Raw genomic sequence first — 20,789 nt, 5'->3', positions numbered from 1 at the left:
AATTACGTCTTAACGTTTAAATTATTCGCTTTGTACAATATTCTTTCCCCTCCCTGATCGCGTGTACCGTGGACACAGCGTTCGGCGAATCAATGAGTCGTCGTTCTGCTTTGTACCAATGCTGAGTATTACATCAACAACGTTCAATAGATACTCTGCTTCGTCTTTTTTCTTTTTTTTTTTTTTTTTTTTTCCTTAAACAATTAGCTTAAACGCGGCAGTTAGGAAGAAGAATGTTAACAGGAAGAAATTGAATAATTTTCTCTCTCTCTCTCTCTCTCTCTCTCTGATAAATTGTATACGTATTTTTAGAAAAAAGTATGAAAGTGTAATTTAGAATATATATACGTGTATATATTTTTCTTTTTAGTTGGAAATCGAGATATTTTTGTAGAAAATGATTTCTTCGATATTCGTACGAAAATGAAAATATAATGTTTTAATTATTTCGTGTGATTATTTCATTAGTTTATTTATTGTTATGTGTCGTGTGTAAGAAAATTATATATATAAAATATCGTTACAATTTCTAAAGAAATTATATAATTTGTTTGTTTATAAATATAATGAATGAAATATAAGAGAATGTTAAGTGGGGGTTAAGGTAAAATAAGAAAAATAATTTCGAAATCATTATCGAGAACACTTTTCCTCCCGCTGCATGATTACTTAATTATTATTTTATATATATTCACAGTTTCATAAACACATTTTCGTTGCAAGAATGCAAGTGGATGCGAGTCAGTACGATTAAAGAGCTTCACAGTCGTGTAAAATTATTCATGCATCAACAACGATATTATCAATCGTAATCGTGACGAAAAGTAATAATATAACCTCAAAATTATCAACGAGATCTTACGAATTTCAATTATGTTAAAGAAGACAAATAAATTTTCCAATAATTTTTACATTAATATAATAATATAATAAGATTCAATAATATAGAAAAAAATTTTTAATAGATTTAATAAATAAAACGTGACGAGTTTACAAATCTATAAATTGAATTTTGTACGAAAGTTGAAGTATAATTCTTGTCAAGTTTTTCATTTTAAAAAGTGCTGATTTTCAAAAGCCAGAAACATGGAAATAAAATTGGAATAGCAAGGGAGATACGATTATTTTTCGTAGAATCTTTTATCATTGTCAAATCATCGACCATAGCTCTCGAACACCTTGCCTCTCAAAAACGATATTTCTTCTTTGATACAATATATCGTTATATATTAATATTATATTATTATATGCATAATATGTAATATGTAATATATTTTCAATTTTTGCAGTTCCTTTAATGGATATGATAAAATTGTTCAACAATAACGTTATTTTCTTCTTACTTTTTTTTACCGTTGCTTTTTCTTCTTTTACAAGTAAATTGATTCACGTATGCATACACGATTGAAAGATATCTTCTATTTTTCTGATAAAATCTTTTTTTTTTTAATTCTTAACGATCGATAATTTTTATTGTGACGTTTTCGATAATTTTTATCGTAATACTCGCTATACTATAGAATGGACCATATAACACGAACATTTTAATTTATTTCCGTTATATATGGATTTTGATAAAAATTTTCTTGTCACAAATAATAATACGATAACGAAGAGTAATTTTTCGTAATTTTTATTTTACAGTAAATTTTTAATATTATTTACATTTTTTTTTTTTACGTATACTCCAATAATTATTATCCATCATTAACAAACGAAGATGATCTTATTCAAATCAAAGACACGCATCCTCAAAATTAATTTTGAATCTTCTTTAAAAAATCATATATGATAGAAAAAAAAATTGTTATTCGTTAACCATAAAAATGATTGAGAAATGATTAACGTTAAATGGTCCAATTTTGCGAACAGAATAGAAAAATAGATTTTTTTTCTTCGAATGATCAAAATGGATGTTCGAGATGCTTGGCGTAAAATATATTTCAGACAGTTTATCGCTTTATAACAGCCGTTATAAGAATAAAAAAAAAAAAAAATTCGAGGCTGAGAGCAATAATAAGTTATTATGAAGTTACTTGATTCACAGGAAAGCGAGGAGTTTGATTGATGTCGACGAAACTCGTGTTCTTTCATTAGTGGAGTGACACCGCGTAATTGATAATGATTAGATTGAAGAAGTGGCCGGGGAATTCAGAGACAGGCAACGTATGTAAATTATTGTATATAAGTAGTCGTTAACGTGTCAGTTGTAAAATTAACACTCGTAAAATCGATGTCGATAACAGTTACGTTTCATGTTGATACACCGCTCGAAGCAATCGGAGAATTATTTTGCCAGTTTCCCGGATAATTCCCTAGGATAAATCAATCGTTCGAATCGTAAATGATACCGTAAATGATACTTTAACAATGGAAATTTTATTATAGGTAAATAGGTTCGAGCGTATAATTTTCTGACAATTTCTTTTTGAGCAGCGGAACTCATAATTCTCCGGTTGAATTTAGAGATCTCACAGACTGTACAAATTATAAATACCCTTAAAATAACGATATATCGCAGTAAGATTTAACTGTATTCTATTAAATTCATTTCAACAATGAGCACGTATCTTATCTACGTACAGACATTCGGTCTGAATTTAACAACCATCATGAGTGAACATCTCTTTACACTTATCTTAAATATCTGTGTATAATACAACGATAAAAAATTATATTAATATATATTAAAAAAAAAAAAGAGAAAGAAAGAAAAGAAAAAACAACGATTCGTTTCACGTAAAGTGAAAATTCTTTCATGAGACAAAAATTATTTAAACGATACGAAAAATGATAGTCATACCTTGGAATAATCTTCTTTCTCGAAAATAATCGATTAATTATAAACTTTAATTGCTTTAAGTGGCAAGCCAAGAAAAGAAGACGTTGAGAAACGAGAATCATTCAAAATTTGTGCGTTTTGAACAACCAAACTAAATTGGCTCTGCCTTCCTGTCTCACGACTATCTTTATGTAGAAACCAGTAACGCCATCTGCAAGTTGTGATTGTTGGAGTTGCTGTTCACGCTTCGGCGATTCAGCTTCGTGCACTCGAATCTCCACTCTTTCCTCCTTCCTCTTCCTCCCTCTTTTTCGCTCCGTTGTCTGTCTTTGCTCCAACTTCTTCTCCGCCTCAGGTTTTCGACCCTCTATATGCAATTGCAATTGCTGGAATTGTCTGCTCTCCCATTCATCCTCGTATCTCGTTTCCTCTATCTGCCGTTGCAACGCTTCCTCCTGCATCCTCAACATTACTTCCTGCTGCGACGTCCAATGTGCCTTCAATTCCTCCAGCTGTAATTGCATCTTCTTTTCTTCGCGAATTCTTCGTTGCTCCTCTTCCTTTCGTTGTATCAACAACTCTTCCTGCTTTCGCCTCTCTTCTTCCACCTGTCCATCCAATTTTTCCTCTTCCTTTGATTCAATTGGTTCTTCTCGAGCCCGATCTTCGATCGCCGCCACTAATCGCTGCTCCAATTCCTGCCGTTTCTCATCTTCTTCACTTTTCAATCTCTTCTGAGGAATTTCCTCTTGATCTTCTACCTTGATCCCCAGATCCTCCTCTTTCCGATGTTTCTCCAAATTCTCCTTTTCTCCCTCGTCCCTCAATTCCACTTCCAATCGTTTCTTCTTCTCGTCCTCCCGCTTCGCCACATCTTCCACCTTCTTCCCTTCTTCCTTCTCTTTTTCTTCTTCTTTTTCCCTCCGCCTCTTCGACTCCTCCTCCTCCTCCTGCTTCTTCCTCTGCTCCTCTTCCTCCCTTTGCCTCTTCAATTCCTCCTCAGCCCTCTTCCTCTTCAACTCCTCCTCCTGCTTCTTCTTCTTCATACTCTTCTGCCTCCTCTCGAACTCCTCCTGCATCTCCTGCCTCCTCAACTCCTCCTCCTGCCTTCTGATCAGCTGTTCATCGTGCTGCCGTTGCACCTCGTCCTGCCTCATCGATTGATACTGACTCCTCTGCTCGATCAGCCGTTGCAGATCCTCCTCTTCCTGCCTGTGCTTCTGCCACTGTTCCTGCTCCCGTATTTCCTGCTCCGCTATGCCGTATTTACCTTCAAGCGGGTGCGAGACCGCATCGTTAATAGAAATTCCCTCGCATCGAGGCTCGTCCGATACGGCCGCGATCAGTGCGGCCGTGGCCGGAGGTTAGTTGCTACCTGAATGCTGTTTCTCGTCGGACCCCTCGTATGACCCGGTCGAGCTCAGTGACGTGTTGCTCCCGAATTGGTCCTGCAACGAGGATTGCACCGACAGACTACGGTCCTGGTGCTTCACTTTGTGGGGGGAGAGCTTTCCGGGGTCGACACTGGTCGGGTCTGCCTGCAACAAACTCTCTGGTTAAGAGGCTTTCGGGATGGGGCGAAGAAAGGGTGGATGAAAGGGTGGAGGGATCGTGTCTACGATAGTTGTTCTTGTGGTTGTGATTCGGGGGGGTGTTTCGAGGTGTGAGTTGCGAACCCTTTCGTTATGGGGACGCGTGTCGCAGCGCCATCTCGCTGTCGAAATTCGAAGCTGTATCTTCGTCCAATGCAAACCAATGTAATTTGGTTAAACAAGCTTAAATTCTTTTGATTTTTAGAAGATGGATAGATTCGAAGATGGAAGAATATAGTTTATATAGTTTTAAGTGTATTTTTCTTAATTGTGGATAATATATGACGTTCTCCGTATCGAAAGGGCGGTGTAAGTGAAGTTTTTCATATTGATATATTAAATTGTGATGGAAAGTATATTGTGGTTATTTATCTGTTAAATGTATCGTGATAAATTTAATAGGAAAGGGGATGTTCATTTTTCAAAGAATGAATTCAGGAAACATTTATTTATTTAAAAGAAGCTAACAAGAGCTAATCGAAATATATACTACATGTGCAATAAGGGGAAAAGTTTTCCTTTCAACATATGTGTATAAAGTATAAAATATAAAATGATACATATAATTAATAATATATTAGAGATGTGAATATGCCAAGATTTAAAAACAAAGAGTGATACACTCTTACATTGTCCACAATGATCAATATATTCAAGATTATTAAATTTGTAAGGGATGCGTCAAGTGAATAATATTCTAATTATTTCACAATATTATTCTGAACAATGTAAACAGTACATCAACGTGATATATCGTTAAACAGTAAAAAAAAGTATATATATATTAATAATTAATATTAAATGTTAAATAAAATAATAATAAAATATCAATTATTAATAAACGATAAAAATAAAATAAAATATTTTTATACAAGGATAAAAAGAATTTCTAAATAAGAAGTATACATTTAATTTTTTAGATAAATTAAAAAAGAAATTTCCAAACATTCAAAAAAAAAAAATTCTCAATTATTACACACTATATCGCATATATATATACATAATGAATTTTTCAATCAAATTTTTAAACAATTTGCACTCTCTTCCGCATGCTTCGACAAGAGACACAAACAGGTACATGTGTGTATTATATATATATATCAAAGGGGACAAGAAGAATCATAAATGCATATTCATACTTGAATTATTCCCGACCATAATTTCTTGTCGTTCTTGGGTTAGCTTTCTAGGGATATATAACGAAACGTTATATATCGAACGAAATAACTTTGAACTGAGAGCATACTACTGTTACCTTTGTGGAGAATGTACATTTTTTTATCTCATTTCGCTAGAAATTCGCAAACTACGATCCTCTGCACTAAAAGTGCTGCTTGTAACAGTGTCAATCTCGTCAAATATCATACTAATAATGATATTATATGTATATTTTTTCAAATGTAATAATAATAATTTTTTTAACTAGTTCTGTCTGCGACATTCCTAATGAAAGACACAAATGACCTCGTATTAGGTAAAAATTATAGAATATATCTAGGCTTCTACTCTGAATACTTGGAATTTTGATTAGTAGAAATAGAGAGAAAAAGAGAACGAGAAGTGAGAATGTGTTAGCATTTAATTCCATTATTATTTCTGAAACAACACGCACCTGATAGGCCAACGCGTTCACTATGATCCCCGAAGGTACCAGGCCCAGAGGGTGAACCTCCCTCATAAGCACGTTTGCAGGAATCTTGTGAAATTGAATGTACTCCAGAAAATTGCCTATCACGTCTTTCAGATCTTGATTCTGATTGCTGTCGCAATATTTCTTGCTCCACATCAAGGCCGCCTATGAGTAATTTTGACGAACTCTTAATAACAATCCAATCTTTCAGAACTGAAACTATGATTTTAATAATATCGAATGTAGTATTTACTTGGAATTTGGTAAATTCATCGGCACGTAACTCTTCCCTAGCGAGGATTAAACGGACTACATGTTGAGGAAGAAGGGTGAACGAGCCTAGATTCAACACTTCGTTGCCATGTTCGTCGACGAATTCAAATACCTGTAAATAAAATATATTTGTAATATTTTTAAGAGTATTCCTTAAATTAACCTATTATTTTCTTTTAGGGTCTTGTTGAACGAAGAAGAAGAGAAAAGTTTCAAAAAGTTTTATACATTTTTGCGATCTCACCTTATGAACCAAGGATTTTGTACATTTGTACTGAATGTATCGTTCAGCTGACGCCAATAAAGCGCACACCGTGTCCACTGTTATGCAACATTGCACAAATCCTGTGCAAGCTTTCCTCAGTTGTTCTAATCCGTAATAATCAGCTGCGTTCATCAATCCTTTAAAATGGAATTGTTGATACGTTAAGGCAATATTTATTAATAATTGAATTATAGTCATCAAAGAAAAGAGGTCGAAACTTTCTTTTCAATATTATTTTAATTAACAATATTATTTTAATTAACAATATATAAATTTTAAAACACGTACCCAATAATGTTCTAGGCTGCAATGTCACACATCCGGTATGAATGTATTCGATCAGCTGGCGAAACACATCAGGTTCAAATTCCTCGATGATCACCGTATGATGCTGATTCGGCTATGATTCATCAAAAAAAATTTCATATTTATAACAACGAAAACATCGTATCACGAATTTGAGAATTGAAAATTCATGCTAAGCGATTATCTCTGTGTACATAGTGATGGATATACTTTCAACCTGAAGATTAAACAATTCGATGATTAAATTTTTTTTTTTGCAAAATAAATTCTTGAATAATTCTAAAAAACCATCTTGTCAATGAGATCAAATCAATAATTTCTTAATAATCAGATCGTCCATCACTGTTCGCTTAAGCATCGATGAAGAATTGAAAAATCGAAGTATTGAAATCGCAAAAATTTCATATAGGTGCACACTCTTTATAGGCGAACTACTGTGCTTTTATAGTTTCATGACTGCACGACGAATTGTGAGATGCAGAATCAAATCGTGCCCTCCTCTTCTAAAGAGGATTATGATTGCGATCGTGCGTGTCTACAGCTATTGCAAATTTGCCTGTATATACTATACTATAAGAAAGATACGATCTTTGAAACCGTGTAGTCACTTCAAGACTTGCATGCCGACTGAAAGAGATAGACTGGAATCACAAATGCTTCATTGATATATATGTATATAGATTCAATTGTGTTGGATGCATCATAATTTCTGAATAATTAATCGTACACGAGGATACTAGATTGATAAATATAATTTGATTGTTATCAATTTGTTTTAATATTGCAATATTTTGTATACTTAAACAATTTAGAATATTATATTTATTTAAAAAAAGTAATAGGATTGAAAATTTCGAAGTAATATTTTATCTCGAATAATTTTGATTCAATTTCATAATTTGAGAGAAATTTTTAATTATCTTTGAAGAATCTAAACATAAATGTTGATTATTAATATAAAAATATCAGTTGAGGTTTATTTATTAAAGTTATGAGCAATTGCTATACGAAGCTTGTTAGACGAAGCAAGATATAGTTAGAGTGAGATAGCTATATTTTTAGTTTCAAGCTACACCACGGTATGGCGCTCCGTGTCATTCTATCTTCATCTCGCTTCATCTAACGTAAACTTCAATAGATATCTATACTAGTATAGTTACTTATAGTTTAATAAATAAGCCAAATTTTTGAATAGAAACTTTTCTACTTGTTTTGATCCTTAGAATTCAAATATTCCATGAATATAATTTAAAATTATAAATAATCCTTTCTTAAAGCAAAAAAGTTAATCTGGTATCCAAAGATAATAAATCCATAGTCTATCTCTTTAAATACAGTAAAATATAATTTCTATATTTTTTAATAAATAATATAGCATTAATATTGTGATAATTTGAAACTTAAATCATATAAATATTATTATAATAATTTTAAATGTACATAAATATTAATTAAATTCTGAATAATTTTTTTTAAATAATCATATCGATTTTGTTAACTTCACAACTAATTACATTGATTTCACAATATCAATGCGTAAATATTCCATGCAATCGATATTTCAGGATAACTCCTTCGTCGCGAGATCTCGCTCTAAAAATTCTATTATAAACCATACATCGAGAAATAGTGAAAAAAAAAAAAAAAAAAACAGACCAATCCATCTGACCAATTCTTTAAATTATTTAGGATCGTCGTTATCCAAGATCCTTCTCGTTATTTTTATTAGAGATCATGAAAGAAAGAGAACTGAGAAAGAAAGAGAGAGTAGTTTGACGAGCATTAGAGTGAAAGAGAAAGGCCGAGGAAAGAAATCGACAAGTAAAAAAAGAAAAAAAAAAAAGGAGGATGCAAAATCGTATAGAAAAGTGGCGATAAAATAATACCTCTTGTATGGGAGCCAACTGCTGCGCGAACCCTGACCGCTACACGGCACACAACAAACGCACACTTACTATTTCTATCATTTTAACGACTGTATTTGAACACGGTATGTATAAATATTTTTCAAGTTGTCAATATTTTTGTGAGATGCATAAATTTATATGCAGAATATCCTATAAATAATTTTAATACCCAAAAAATTGCAATTTCAAAGTTATTTAATCGCACGCAATTATTTCAATGCGTGCGATTTACTTATATTTCGATATTAAACTAGTAATGGTTATAAAATTATACAGGTATCTCTATTTACTTGTATAATTGCATTGAATAATGGAGAATAATAGAGAATATTAATGAAAGAAGATATTAATGCACGACAATATTACATTATAATAAAAGAAACTTAATTACGTAGAAATTTATTACCAAGAAATAAAATTGCGTGTTCAACAAAATGAAATTTTCAATAATATCTCGTTTCATATCTACGTTTTTTCCATTATTCAATATAATAGACATAAATAGTAACATAATATAACAGAATATAAGTAGTAATTATATATAGTAGTCATTTTGTTATGACACCCGTTAAGGATATAGTTAAATATAGATGTAGCACTAAAATAAAATCAATTTAAAATCAATTTTCTTGAAAATATAGTCTCGCGTTAAAAAATTATATTCCATTTTTTTCACATGTCAATGTCAATATTTTAAATATAAAGCATATTAAATATAAAACACTTTCTATAATATAACCAATATCAATAGAAGAATTCATAAATCCAATGTTTTTCACTTTTAAAATATAAATTTTCAAGAATCAAAGTTTATCAATCAAATATTTAATTTTCAACATGACAAGATATGGACACTCGTAGGTGTATTCCACTCCACGTGTAATATTTCAAAGTTCACTGCCCACACTGTTGTCTGCTCGATTCGAATTTCAATTTGATTTGACATTTCTGCCTTCGAATAGCCAACATCGATACTGTTTATTAAAGAATAGCAAAAGTACAAATAAAGTGATGTTTCCGCAATGATTGCGATTACCTGTTGCGCTGCATTCTGTAGATTCAACAACGGTTCCGAGCTTCTCTTTAGAAACAGGCGGATTTTATTCTCTTTCGGTGCCGGTTCTTTCTTACGCTGTGGACTTGGCGCCTGGTAAAACATTTTCTGAAAAACTCTGGAAAAAAAAACGAAGAATTTGCGTGAATTTCGTCATTGAATTTAAAGATTTTTAGAATCTTTTTAGAGATTAAAGAATTTTCCTTGAAATCGTTGAAAATCTTAGAGTTTTTAAAAGTTTTTAAATTAATTTCATTTAAAATTCATAAAATTTTTGAAGAATCGTAGACATGTCAAAGATTTTTAAAATTTTTACAAATTCTCTTTTAACTTTGAGAGAATTTTCAAATTTGACTATTGAATGAATAAATGGAATAAATTATTATTATTTGAAATAACGATACGAACCTACTTCTGGCCGCTAAAACAGCCTTCACAGCGCAAATAGGTTCTTTGGTATCACCGACGAGGAAGGTCACGTCGCATAGTTCCGGCATACTTGCCAGAAACTTCATATCCTCGGCCAAGCCGGCCTTATTCTCGAAAATCGAATAATCCGACTCGTCGGCCACCTCTGACCCTGAAGCCTCCGGCATCGAGCTCGTATTTTCCTGGAAAAAATTTCATGTAGCACGAATCCAATTCGAAAATCATTATTTCGATTTAATTTCCCTCTTAAAATTTATTTGTCAGAAAAAAAAGAACTATAGAAAGGAAAAAGAGGTTCAAAGAAGAAATAGGAAAAATAAATTTTTGGAACATTATTTGATTTTTTTGAGATATGAATGTATAAAATGACATTTTATAAAATATATTTTATAAAATAAAATATCTTAGAACGATATAATTTAGATTTATAGGGTGTATTAAAATTTATTTAAACTCAGAAAAATAGATGAGTTTTAAATGTTAGGTAGGATATATTTGGAAGGCTGCCTGAAAGTTTGAAGCATATTTTAAACTTTGAAGTCGATAAACAAGGCTTTATCCAACGCTTGATAGACTTTAGTTCCGTGTACCTTGCATTTATTATATTTCATTATATTTTATTATTTATAACACTTTTTATTTTTTTATTTTTTTGAATAAAATATTATAAGTAAAATCTAAAATTAAAGAATTATTAATATTTGAATTATTTTCGAATGTTACTCGATTAATATCTCATCGCATATTAAAAACGATAATTAACCATACAATTAATAATTGAATGCTTTCGAATTAGAAATTTTGCAGAAATTATTCACTGAAATTTCGTTGAATTCTCATTTAATGCTCTAAAAAATTCCAGCCATTTATCCCATTTATTTCAATATTAGTAAAATTTACATATACATATGAACGAATATTGTGTGCAAATAATTAGATCAAATACCTTTCATATTAATCGATTTTTATTAATATCATTCTCGTTAAACATTATCCAAAATTTATTTCATTTTTGAATGAAAGATTATTACTAATTTTATTATTGCAATTTCTGGAAAATTTTATTTAATAATTATTACTTTCCTATAACAATATTTTACCTTCTCGAATCTTCAAAAAAGAAAATAAATTTCTCTCCAAAGAAATATTTAAAAAAAAAGAGAAGAATTTATAATTGACACAACAAGCATATGAATTCGTAATTCTTTCTCTTATTTATAAATAAACAATAAATCTAAGATATATAACTTTTTTTATCGACAACTCCTCCAAAAAATACGCAGATACGAGGAGCAGTCGTTAAAGCTAAGGTTAATCGACGAATTCTCGCATGAATGGGTTCAAATGCAAACCGATACAGCGTTAAGTTGCCGAAGAAAAAGGCGACGAACACGCTTTAACGGACGAAATCCACTTTCCCTTATCCGATAGGCAAATCTGCAAGTCCGTCGATAAATCACCCCCTGACGAAAGACTTAACTACCCTTCTGTGTAACGAGACCTGTTATCTACGATGTAGTTAACCTACTTGCATCAACAGACCCGTTTAATCCACGTCCCACGCCGTCGATATTATACTTTCGTCCGACCAATGAAAATTATTCACGCGATGTAGATATTCAGACACACGAAATTTAATTGACATCTTGATAGATGGGGATGTGGACGAAGATTTTTAAGAAAAATAATTCTTTACTTCTGATTTCTAAATTAATACTGAAAGAGAGAGTTTAGATTCGATGAATTTAATTGGAATCTTCATAGGGATGATTTTTAGAAATTAAATATAACGACTGACTGAAAATAATGGAAAGACAAATATATATATTGTGAAACAAGAATTCAAAAGCTTACTAAATTAATAAGAAAAATACGTAAATAAAAGTTCTATTATTATTTAATATAATTTCTCACTCGTTGCAAATCTCAAGCATTTTCAAGCATTATCATAAATGTATCACAAATCTTCTTACACACGATTTAAATACAGAAAACACGGAGAAAAACGATACAGAACAAATACAATTTTTTCTTTCTCCTAGCCCCGGAAAATCATGAAAATGCCACGAGAAAACGAAAATCGGATTTTCCCTTCCACTATCTCCGATCAAGGATATCCAACAAGAATATCCACCAATACAAAGGAAAAATCGAATTTTCCACGGAGCAAGAAACAGCCCCCGCCTTCATTAAAGGGCGCGTAAATTGCATCATCTCGGCCCAGCCAAACAACCAACCATCTCACCCCCGACCAGGAAACCGGTGCCCCGCTCGGAGTCAGCTTTTAAATTACCTGTTGCTCGAATCCCGGAGCCCCCTCGCTCGCCGGCCCGCTTTTGCCTCGAAAAAACACTTTTACCTCACTTCCTCCTTTCTACGATCACGCATAATCCACCATACACGCTCGATTTTCAATCTTTCTTCTCTCACCCTACAGCATCTCTCTCTCTCTCTCTCTCTCTCTCTCTCTCTCTCTCTCACGCGAAAAGAGAAGGTACTTCGATCCGACGTAATAAACGAGGTTAAAAAAAAAATATATATATATATATATATATATACACGTATATTATATATCTATGCGCACAGTGGTCGCGACAAACGAAAATGAACTACTCCAGCACCGCCACCCCTCGTGCAACACTCGAGAAACTGAGCAACTGTACGGAAGTGACACGCCTCGACCACTCGACTCTTCCCCTCCGCCTCTTCTTGATACCCTCCGATGCAAGTGCACGCCTCCAATCTCTCCTTTCGGGTACGGAAACGCGGACGAGCGCCCGTAAACTGTGTACACGTACACTCGCACACCACACACACACACACATACACACGTGCGCGCGCGCGCGCACACGCACACGAGGGGGACGGCTGGAACAGGGTCGGTTTCGTGAATGGAAGTGGCGCGGACAAACGGCGGATAAACACTCGCACTCGGCAAAAGCCACTCGACTGCGACGAGCCTACGACGTTCCCTCGGGCCAGGCCAACCCTTTATTGCGCACTCGCGCAACCCTCGCCACCCCGATGGAGGGATGGAGGAGCAACTGGGACGTTGCTGCGCCTGTGCGACCCGTCCATGTCCTCCGAAGGACCTCTCCCTTTTCTTCCTTCTTTTTTTTTTTTCTCTTCCTCTTTAAATATATATTTTCTTTTTTTCTCCCTCCCCTCGAAATTTTTCAAACGTTTTTTTTCACAAACGAAGATTATCGAGATCGCGCCATCGATCTGATTAAGGTGGTTAATTTACAGTATCCATAAACGGGATATGAAGACATCGAAGGCTCCTTATGGATTCTCTTCCTCGTTCGAGGAAAGGAAATTGTTTTCTTCTAGGCATTCAGAGAGATTTTCGATCTGTGTTTCTAGTTTTTAGGGATAGTTTTTTTAAGTTTTTGAGAAAGGAAGATCGTTTGAGAGGTGGGAAATTATTTTTAGAATTTCGTAATTTTGTATATTTTTGATTTTGTTGTTGAGTGGCTATCTTCGTTTGGAATTTGAACTCGGTTGGGTTTGTGTTAAGTTAAAGTTTGGTGTGGGTTTAGCGACAATGGAGCCGATTTCGGCCACTGTTCACTCTCAATTTTTCACGCCAGTTTACAACGCGAGCAACGAAAGTGAAGGTAACGTGAACTCCAGCGTGACGAATCCGGGTCAAGCTCAAAATCTGGCTCTGTGGACCGCAACCATTCATGTCTGTGGAGGAGAGCGTTCGTCTCCCTCTGATCTCCCTCCTTTCCTTCTCCACTAATCAATACCAGCCTGACCCCGCAACAAGTAGATATCCCGGCGGAAAGATGGAGAAAAAAACACTAGAGTTTTCCAGCTTTTTTACAAAAAGAGCTTCTATTTGAAAGCTTCTCCAACGTTGTTATCGATACTGTAAACAATTCAATTACTGTTCTGTCCATCAAGAGCAACCTTTATAAGAAAATTTACCCAAATAATTATTAAACGAAGAACGTCTAAAGTGAAACTTCTTTGGAAGATTTCATGCTTCCAAAGAAATTGTTTCTGATAAAAACCGTTTCTTTGATAAAAACGAATTTTTATTTTATATATATATATTTTTTTTTTATATTAAAAGTAAGGGATGATTTAAAAATTAATTAAGTAAATGTTTCTTGTCAAAGAGTTTAAGATATAATTGAACGTTACGAATATAAATAATTTGTCGAAAAAATTCTTGATCAAATTTTTGAAAAATTTCAGAACAAATGAACAACCCTTGTCGTCACTATCCTCCCGAGAAGAGTCGTCGAGGACGCCTGCGCGAAAATAACGAACGATTTCGTTTTGGTTTCCGTGGCAGCCCTCGATAATTGGTGAATGGCTCGATAGACATACGCAATCCTTCGTAATCGTAAAACTGACTAGGAAAAAAAAAAAAAAAAAAAAAAAAAATAAGAGAAATTCCAAATATTTTCACTTCTTTTCTCATCGTCCACGCTTATTTATTAAATTCTGATCGTTGATCTTCAACATACACATGCGTTTTTTATATTGGGATAATATATATTTGCATAGAGGTTTGGTCGTGATTGATTATGTATTAATACGAAATGTTTAGCGATTTGTTAATAATTAATAGACAGGCCAAGTGGAAACGGAAATTTACGGTCGGACTAAAATAGTTCAAGGTTAATTCGGAACTATGTCATGACCGAGTTTCATCGTGAACTCCCGATTCAATATCGTGTGCAATTACGCGGCTGGATCCGCGTCAAAGGAATTCATAGAGCCATAACAATGAATTGAATTGGGAACAGAAAGGAAAACAGAGGTTTCAGACATTTGAAGACAAAGAGAAGTTGAAGCGCGGAAATGAAAGAAGAATTTTCATTTCGAGTAAAATGAAAATGATCTAATACGCTATCTTGTGTATACGTATATACGAGATCATAAGAATGAAGAGAATTTTTGTGAAATAATATATATATATATATTTTGAGTATTTAATTTATTGCATCTTTAAACTAAAAAAATATCAACGCAATGGAAATTTTTTTTAATGAAAATATATAATTTCGTTTTCGTTATATATTTTTTGCTCTTATCTAAGTAAGATCGATTAAAAATTTTTCTTTCTTCGTGTCTTAATTTCTATGGAACGAATGAAGATAAAGTGAAAAATCTTTCGTTATTTTCAATCGATAAATTCCGTCTCGGAATATTTTTGGTCAGAAGAAGACAGATAATAAACACATAGCTTATTAATTTTTCATTCACGTTAATTTTTATTTTCAAACAATTATTATTGATTTTTTCTTTTCCTCTCAATAAATCAAAATATTCTCGTGTCCCACCATTTTTTCTATTAAACAGGAGAAAATACGGATGAACAGTCGAAAATAATGATCGATCCCCACGATAGTAACGTAAAACAACATCGATTTATTCAACACAAATACGTTACGATAGAGGTTCGGTAATAATGATAATAATAATAATAATGATAATAATATTCATATATGTATATATACAGGAAATAAGGCACGTTCGATATTACATTAATTAACGTGCGACCCATAACGTCGCTCGGCTGTCCAATATTACATCTTTTTTATATTATTTTTCTTCTTTTTTATCGTCATTGCGTCTTCTCGTTCGTACGATATGCAACATCCTTACCAAATGTAGAAAATGTCATATATATAATATATTTATAATATATATATATGTATATCTATATCTGTATAAACGTTCTCGTTGAATTTCCATTCGTCCTTTCATCGGCATTGTTCAAGATAAACTTTTACACCATCTTAAATCTATATTTATAATCATATTTATATATATTTATACGTATTCCCTTCTTTCTTAATTATTTCACGACGAAGTAACGACATTATTTATCGTCGCTTAACGGCTTTCCCATATATATACCTCTCTCTTTTTATCTCCATTTGCAGGAAATATTTCAACGGGTGTCGTCTTACAGCCGATCTTCCTAACCCGTAATAAAAGGCGCGAAATTTAAAATGTTCGGAAATCGCTATCTTCAATCGCGTTCGATTAAACGCTCGTTGTTGAAATTTCTCTGATCAAATTTTTTCATACGATTCACAACATTCACGTCATTAAATGCACACTCTGGTTTTACGATCTTAATTATAATAGTTAATCATTTGTGAATATGATCTGAGTATGGAATCGAATCCCATGATTGTTTTCTCTACCTTGTCTGGATGAATTTTTGAAGAAAATATGAAACTTTTTTTTTTTCGACAATTTGAGAATATGTTGGAATGACGTGAAGGTCAGTACGAATGACTTGTAAAGGAATTGGTGACGATCGAAATAAATTGGAATATTGTACAATATTTCTCGCGATATTCACGATTTCGTTGGCACGCACAGACACCTGCAGATTGCGTTTTTTTTTTTTTTTTAAATAGAGTCTTGATTTTTAACCCTTTGATGTCTTTTACTTAAAAGCTATTTTTACAACATTATTAATATTTCGTTAGAATTGATTAGAATGAATTGTTTATGTCCATTATGTTTTATAAAAAACGATATATTAATTTATGTTTTTAATATTTTTGATAAATTTTTTTTCTTAATAAATCGATTTAATTAATTTTCTCGGTTTTTTGATCAAATTCTCTTCTCGAAATATCTCAATCTGAAAATCCCCGGACAGCAAAGGGTTATAAAAATTCTTTTACTCGTGATTCAAGAGGATTCTCACATTCTGCAACTGATTTACTCTCGCACATGCACTCGGCAAACTTACTTTAGGCGGTCTAAACTGGCATCAAGATACTTTACACGAATGTACAAAAATCTTCCTACACCGTAATCGGAATGTGTATCATTATTCGTTCGTTTTCTTTTCTTTTTTTTTTTTTATTCTCTTCCTATGCATTACCTACTATGCTAAATTATTTAGAAAAAATGGTTTCGCCAGAATTTGGAATCGTTAGCGAACAATTTTTTTTTTTTTTTGCGCCCATACTGGAATGTAAGCTATCGTAATCGTTGATACGATAAAAAAACGAAGATATGTCGACGAATCGTTGATCGATGAGTTTTATTTATTCAATAAATCAAATCTATTATTGTTTTTATTTATATATAACAGAATATAGTTTTTTTTTCTTTTATAGGAACTAGTTAAGAAAATATGGTGAGTAAAATCTTTAGATTTATTTTTATTTTTTTTTTTAAAGAATTTTTATGTGTATATTTGTTTTAGATAAATAAATATTGATATATTTCAATAAATCAAATAATAAGCTTGATGTGCATTCCAAATCTAATAGATTGTTCGTTATTTCTTACTATAATATTTCAAATTCATCTTTATATAATGGAATCAATTTATAATAATTTTGAATCATAGAAGATTCATATTTCAATAAATAATAATAAAGTTTTAAAAATAATTTTGCAAATAATATAAATTACAATTTCAATGATTTTAAATTATCAAAGTGAAACGATTATTTTTATTCCATCATTTATAAAGTAAACATACTAAAAGAAAAAACTGAATGAAGATACAAAAAAAACAAACAAAGTATTCAAAAGCATAAAACTTGATTTTAAAATAATTTTGAATTAAAAAAATACAAGAAAAATTTACATGATTTAGTACAGATAGATTTTACACAAATATAACTATTTCCTTTCGATATAAAAAATATTCAAGCAAAGGATCAATGTCTTATTAAAATAAATAATTCTGTTCACACTACCAGTTTATCATTCAATTTATAAGAACGATAAACTCTCGTTTCGTTATTCGCAATCAACGATTCGTCATTTTCCATTGAAACTGAAATACCATGTCGTTTCTGAGATGGCACACGCCCTAAGCAGCTTATAGAAATCGTTCGATCCACCTTAAAACAACGGATTTACGGATGAAAGCGACGATCGAGGCTCTCGTGGAGATCGATTCGGCCGCGTTCGTCCGTTTATATAACGCGCTTTTCGCTGTCATTGACGCATTGATGTTGCCACTTAATAGTTACACTTAAAATTACAACTATATCGAACATTTGTTTCGATTCGTAAGTACTTGCGCGATTATCGTATACGTAATCATTACACTTAATTAATCCAATTATTTAACGATTCTATCATCTATTATTAGAAGAATAATCGCTTGTAATTATTTTAATAGTTTAATCATATTTATAGTAATCTTAGTTTTGGAATGTTGATGAGTCTTTTAGTATTTACATATTATAAAATATTTGTCAGAAAATTAATCTTTCTAATCTTGAAAATTATTTGTTTAATATATAAATTTACTTATCTTATGATTATTCTGTAATCTACGATTAATCTGTTAGGTACAGAATATTCAAATATGTTTAAGAAATATTATTAATAAAATTATTAAAGAAAATTAATTTCTTAAAATTATTTTTTGATTTTTTCTAATCATAAAGTCAGATTCTAAAACAATCTATTTACTTCTTCTTAAATATAAAAATATTTCTATCATTTTTTTTTAAAGTTAAATGCTAATTTTTATTTTCCTTGCATAACTCTCTTCCTAGCATTCAACTATTCTTTAGATTTTCAATTCAAATTAAAAATCCTCAACATTATATCCGTTATTAACTATCTCACATTTAAACCACAATTTCCACATTAAATCACTCATATATAAATAACCAAGAAAATTGAGACCATTTAAATAATTACAAGCGACACCTCAGAACAGCAATCATCAACATGTATCCCAACCGAAATTGAGAAAAAGGAGAAAGGAAAAAGATACGAGTCCCATTGAAACACTACCCAAAAGCAGAAATAAAGATTAAAAAGTCTAAACAAGTCCTTTGCTTCTCGTAAAACCCTCAATTCTTCAATGCCAGCGAAAGCGTCTTCCTCGATCACTCTTCAAGTGTCATTGTACACTGGTCACAGCTTATCCAAGGGTATCATATCCCTCCTCGATCACCTTTGAAACGACGTTTCTATTGCACTACGTCCATCCAACAGTTCGAGATTACAGCCAAATATAGGCCATTCGAACGTCTCTCTTCCTCTTCTCTCTCGAAACTTTCCTCGACCAGCTCTCTCTCTCTCTCGTCTTCCAGTCGATCTCGAGCGTCCGACAGATGGCGTTTCGAGGCTTCCATGCCTCGATACCACGCCATCTATCTACCGAAACGCGTCTTGGCGATGGAGTAACGTTGAACAGATACCCAAGAGCCGGTGCGATCGTATCTTCGTGCGATGTTTTTCGACTGGTGACGCGAAAAAGCGCGATATCACAGCTTCGATGGATCGTAGTTCTCGAACGACCACCTTTGCCTCGCTGCCGAGGATGAACACTCCTCCATGATCAACCGTTGCTTGCTCTCCGTTATTGCCAGACACTTGTCGCTACTTCCGTGTCTGATCTGCTTCGTCTAAAAGAGAAATCAATGGTTGGTTAATATTTGTAAGAAAAAAAGAAAGATATTGAAATATTCAAAAATTTGTTAGAAGTGGATGAGAAATAGAAATAAATCTTGCTTTTCGGATTACATGAATATTATAACCATTTTCAAGGAGAAAATAGAAATTGAAAGAATAAGTACAGTCATTTATAAAAGTGATTCACATATTCGATAAAGTGTTACTTTTTTATGAAAATAAAAATTTACAGAAGATTTCATTGCAAAATTATCCTTAAAAAAGATAAAAGATTTCATAACAATTTTATATGATAAAAAAGAAAATAAATATATTATTGCATATTCTATACATTGTATAGACACTTTTCATGGATGCAAATGAAATGGAAAATTTGATATTAAAAATTTCCTTATATTTTTTAAATAATCTCATTTTTTTCAATAATTTCAAATCAATAAACAAGAAAATCCAATAATTTAATGTAAATAAATCCAGAATTGAAATAAAAAAAAAAAAGATAATTTCGAAGCAAGGAAATTCGTAATAGGATTTGATATTAATTAATCCCGTACTTGTTACAAACGCAAGGATAACGTACCTGAGGATTATAAATCCATTGTTGATTCCCCTTGCTACCGTGACAAGGATAGAGGATGACATCGGTGCCGCTGTAATCCAAGCACGACTCGTCTCGACGGATCTCACCGGTCTTGCTCAACATCCAGTACTGTGACAAACGATCAAGATTAATGCCCGTGGATTTTGACCTCTAACGTTTGCCTATGACCGATGGTTCTGACAGACAGTGTACGCGAATATGGATGCATCCGTTTGTCGAAAGAACACCGGAAGCGTAAACGTTCGAGCGACAAACAGAATGAGATAAACTTCTTTGTTATTTGTTGGAAGAACAGATTTTCTTATGCAATTTAAGAATTTAAGAATTTATCAAAAATTAACAATGGGGTATAAGAATTATTAATTCCATACTTTTAAATATTTAGACGTAATGAACTGTTTTTAACTACTCTGTTGTCTTTAATTGTAGAAATTTATTTCGTGTTAAGATGAAATCGATTATTTTCAAATAATTTTTTATTCGAGTTTATTGATTCAAGTAAAATATGAAATCTTTATCCAAATGCTCCGTACAAAAGAAGAAAGAAAAATTATTAAAATTAAATTTGT

General features: G+C 32.3%; 2 protein-coding genes across 7 annotated transcripts in view; both read right to left on the bottom strand.

Annotated features, from left to right (window-relative positions):
* Positions 1–469: 469 nt before the first annotated feature.
* On the bottom strand, positions 470–13,149 carry LOC122712150 (trichohyalin-like). 2 transcript variants are annotated; one of them, XM_043931551.1, is made up of 10 exons: positions 12,532–13,149; positions 10,218–10,420; positions 9,792–9,927; positions 8,735–8,773; positions 6,831–6,942; positions 6,522–6,679; positions 6,258–6,389; positions 5,987–6,169; positions 4,158–4,320; positions 470–4,052 (listed from the first exon to the last, which is right to left on the bottom strand). In XM_043931551.1, exons 2-10 carry the CDS (start codon positions 10,403–10,405, stop codon positions 2,905–2,907), a joined length of 2,259 nt encoding a protein of 752 aa, XP_043787486.1. In that variant the 5' UTR covers positions 10,406–10,420; positions 12,532–13,149; the 3' UTR covers positions 470–2,904. The 2 variants fall into 2 exon arrangements, with proteins under 2 accessions (XP_043787486.1, XP_043787488.1); XM_043931553.1 differs by lacking the exon at positions 8,735–8,773.
* A 4,707-nt stretch (positions 13,150–17,856) lies between these two features.
* Positions 17,857–20,789, bottom strand: part of LOC122712191 (putative polypeptide N-acetylgalactosaminyltransferase 9) — a 302,022-nt gene continuing 299,089 nt past the window's right edge. For all 5 annotated transcript variants that reach the window (XM_043931628.1, XM_043931624.1, XM_043931623.1 and 2 more), the window contains 2 exons: positions 20,200–20,328; positions 17,857–19,612 (listed from right to left, as the gene is read on the bottom strand). In XM_043931628.1, coding sequence (XP_043787563.1) covers positions 19,472–19,612; positions 20,200–20,328 — 270 coding nt within the window. In that variant the 3' untranslated portion in view covers positions 17,857–19,471. The remainder of the gene's footprint in view (positions 19,613–20,199; positions 20,329–20,789) is intronic.

Source organism: Apis laboriosa, unplaced genomic scaffold, assembly GCF_014066325.1.
Source record: "Apis laboriosa isolate Shangri-la unplaced genomic scaffold, ASM1406632v1 scaffold19_cov150, whole genome shotgun sequence".
NCBI classification, from domain to species: domain Eukaryota; kingdom Metazoa; phylum Arthropoda; class Insecta; order Hymenoptera; family Apidae; genus Apis; species Apis laboriosa.
Note: the sequence above shows the minus strand (reverse complement) of the source record. Positions and strands in the feature narration are given on the sequence as shown.

Excerpts from the sequence above, each read along its gene's own strand:
- LOC122712150 (XM_043931551.1), bottom strand. The coding sequence starts at position 10,405 with ATGCCGGAGGCTTCAGGGTCAGAGGTGGCCGACGAGTCGGATTATTCG. Across the intron at positions 6,680-6,830 it reads GCAGCCTAGAACATTATTGG|GATTGATGAACGCAGCTGAT; the intron begins GTACGTGTTTTA and ends TCCATTTTAAAG. Across the intron at positions 4,053-4,157 it reads CGACGAGAAACAGCATTCAG|GTAAATACGGCATAGCGGAG; the intron begins GTAGCAACTAAC and ends ACCCGCTTGAAG.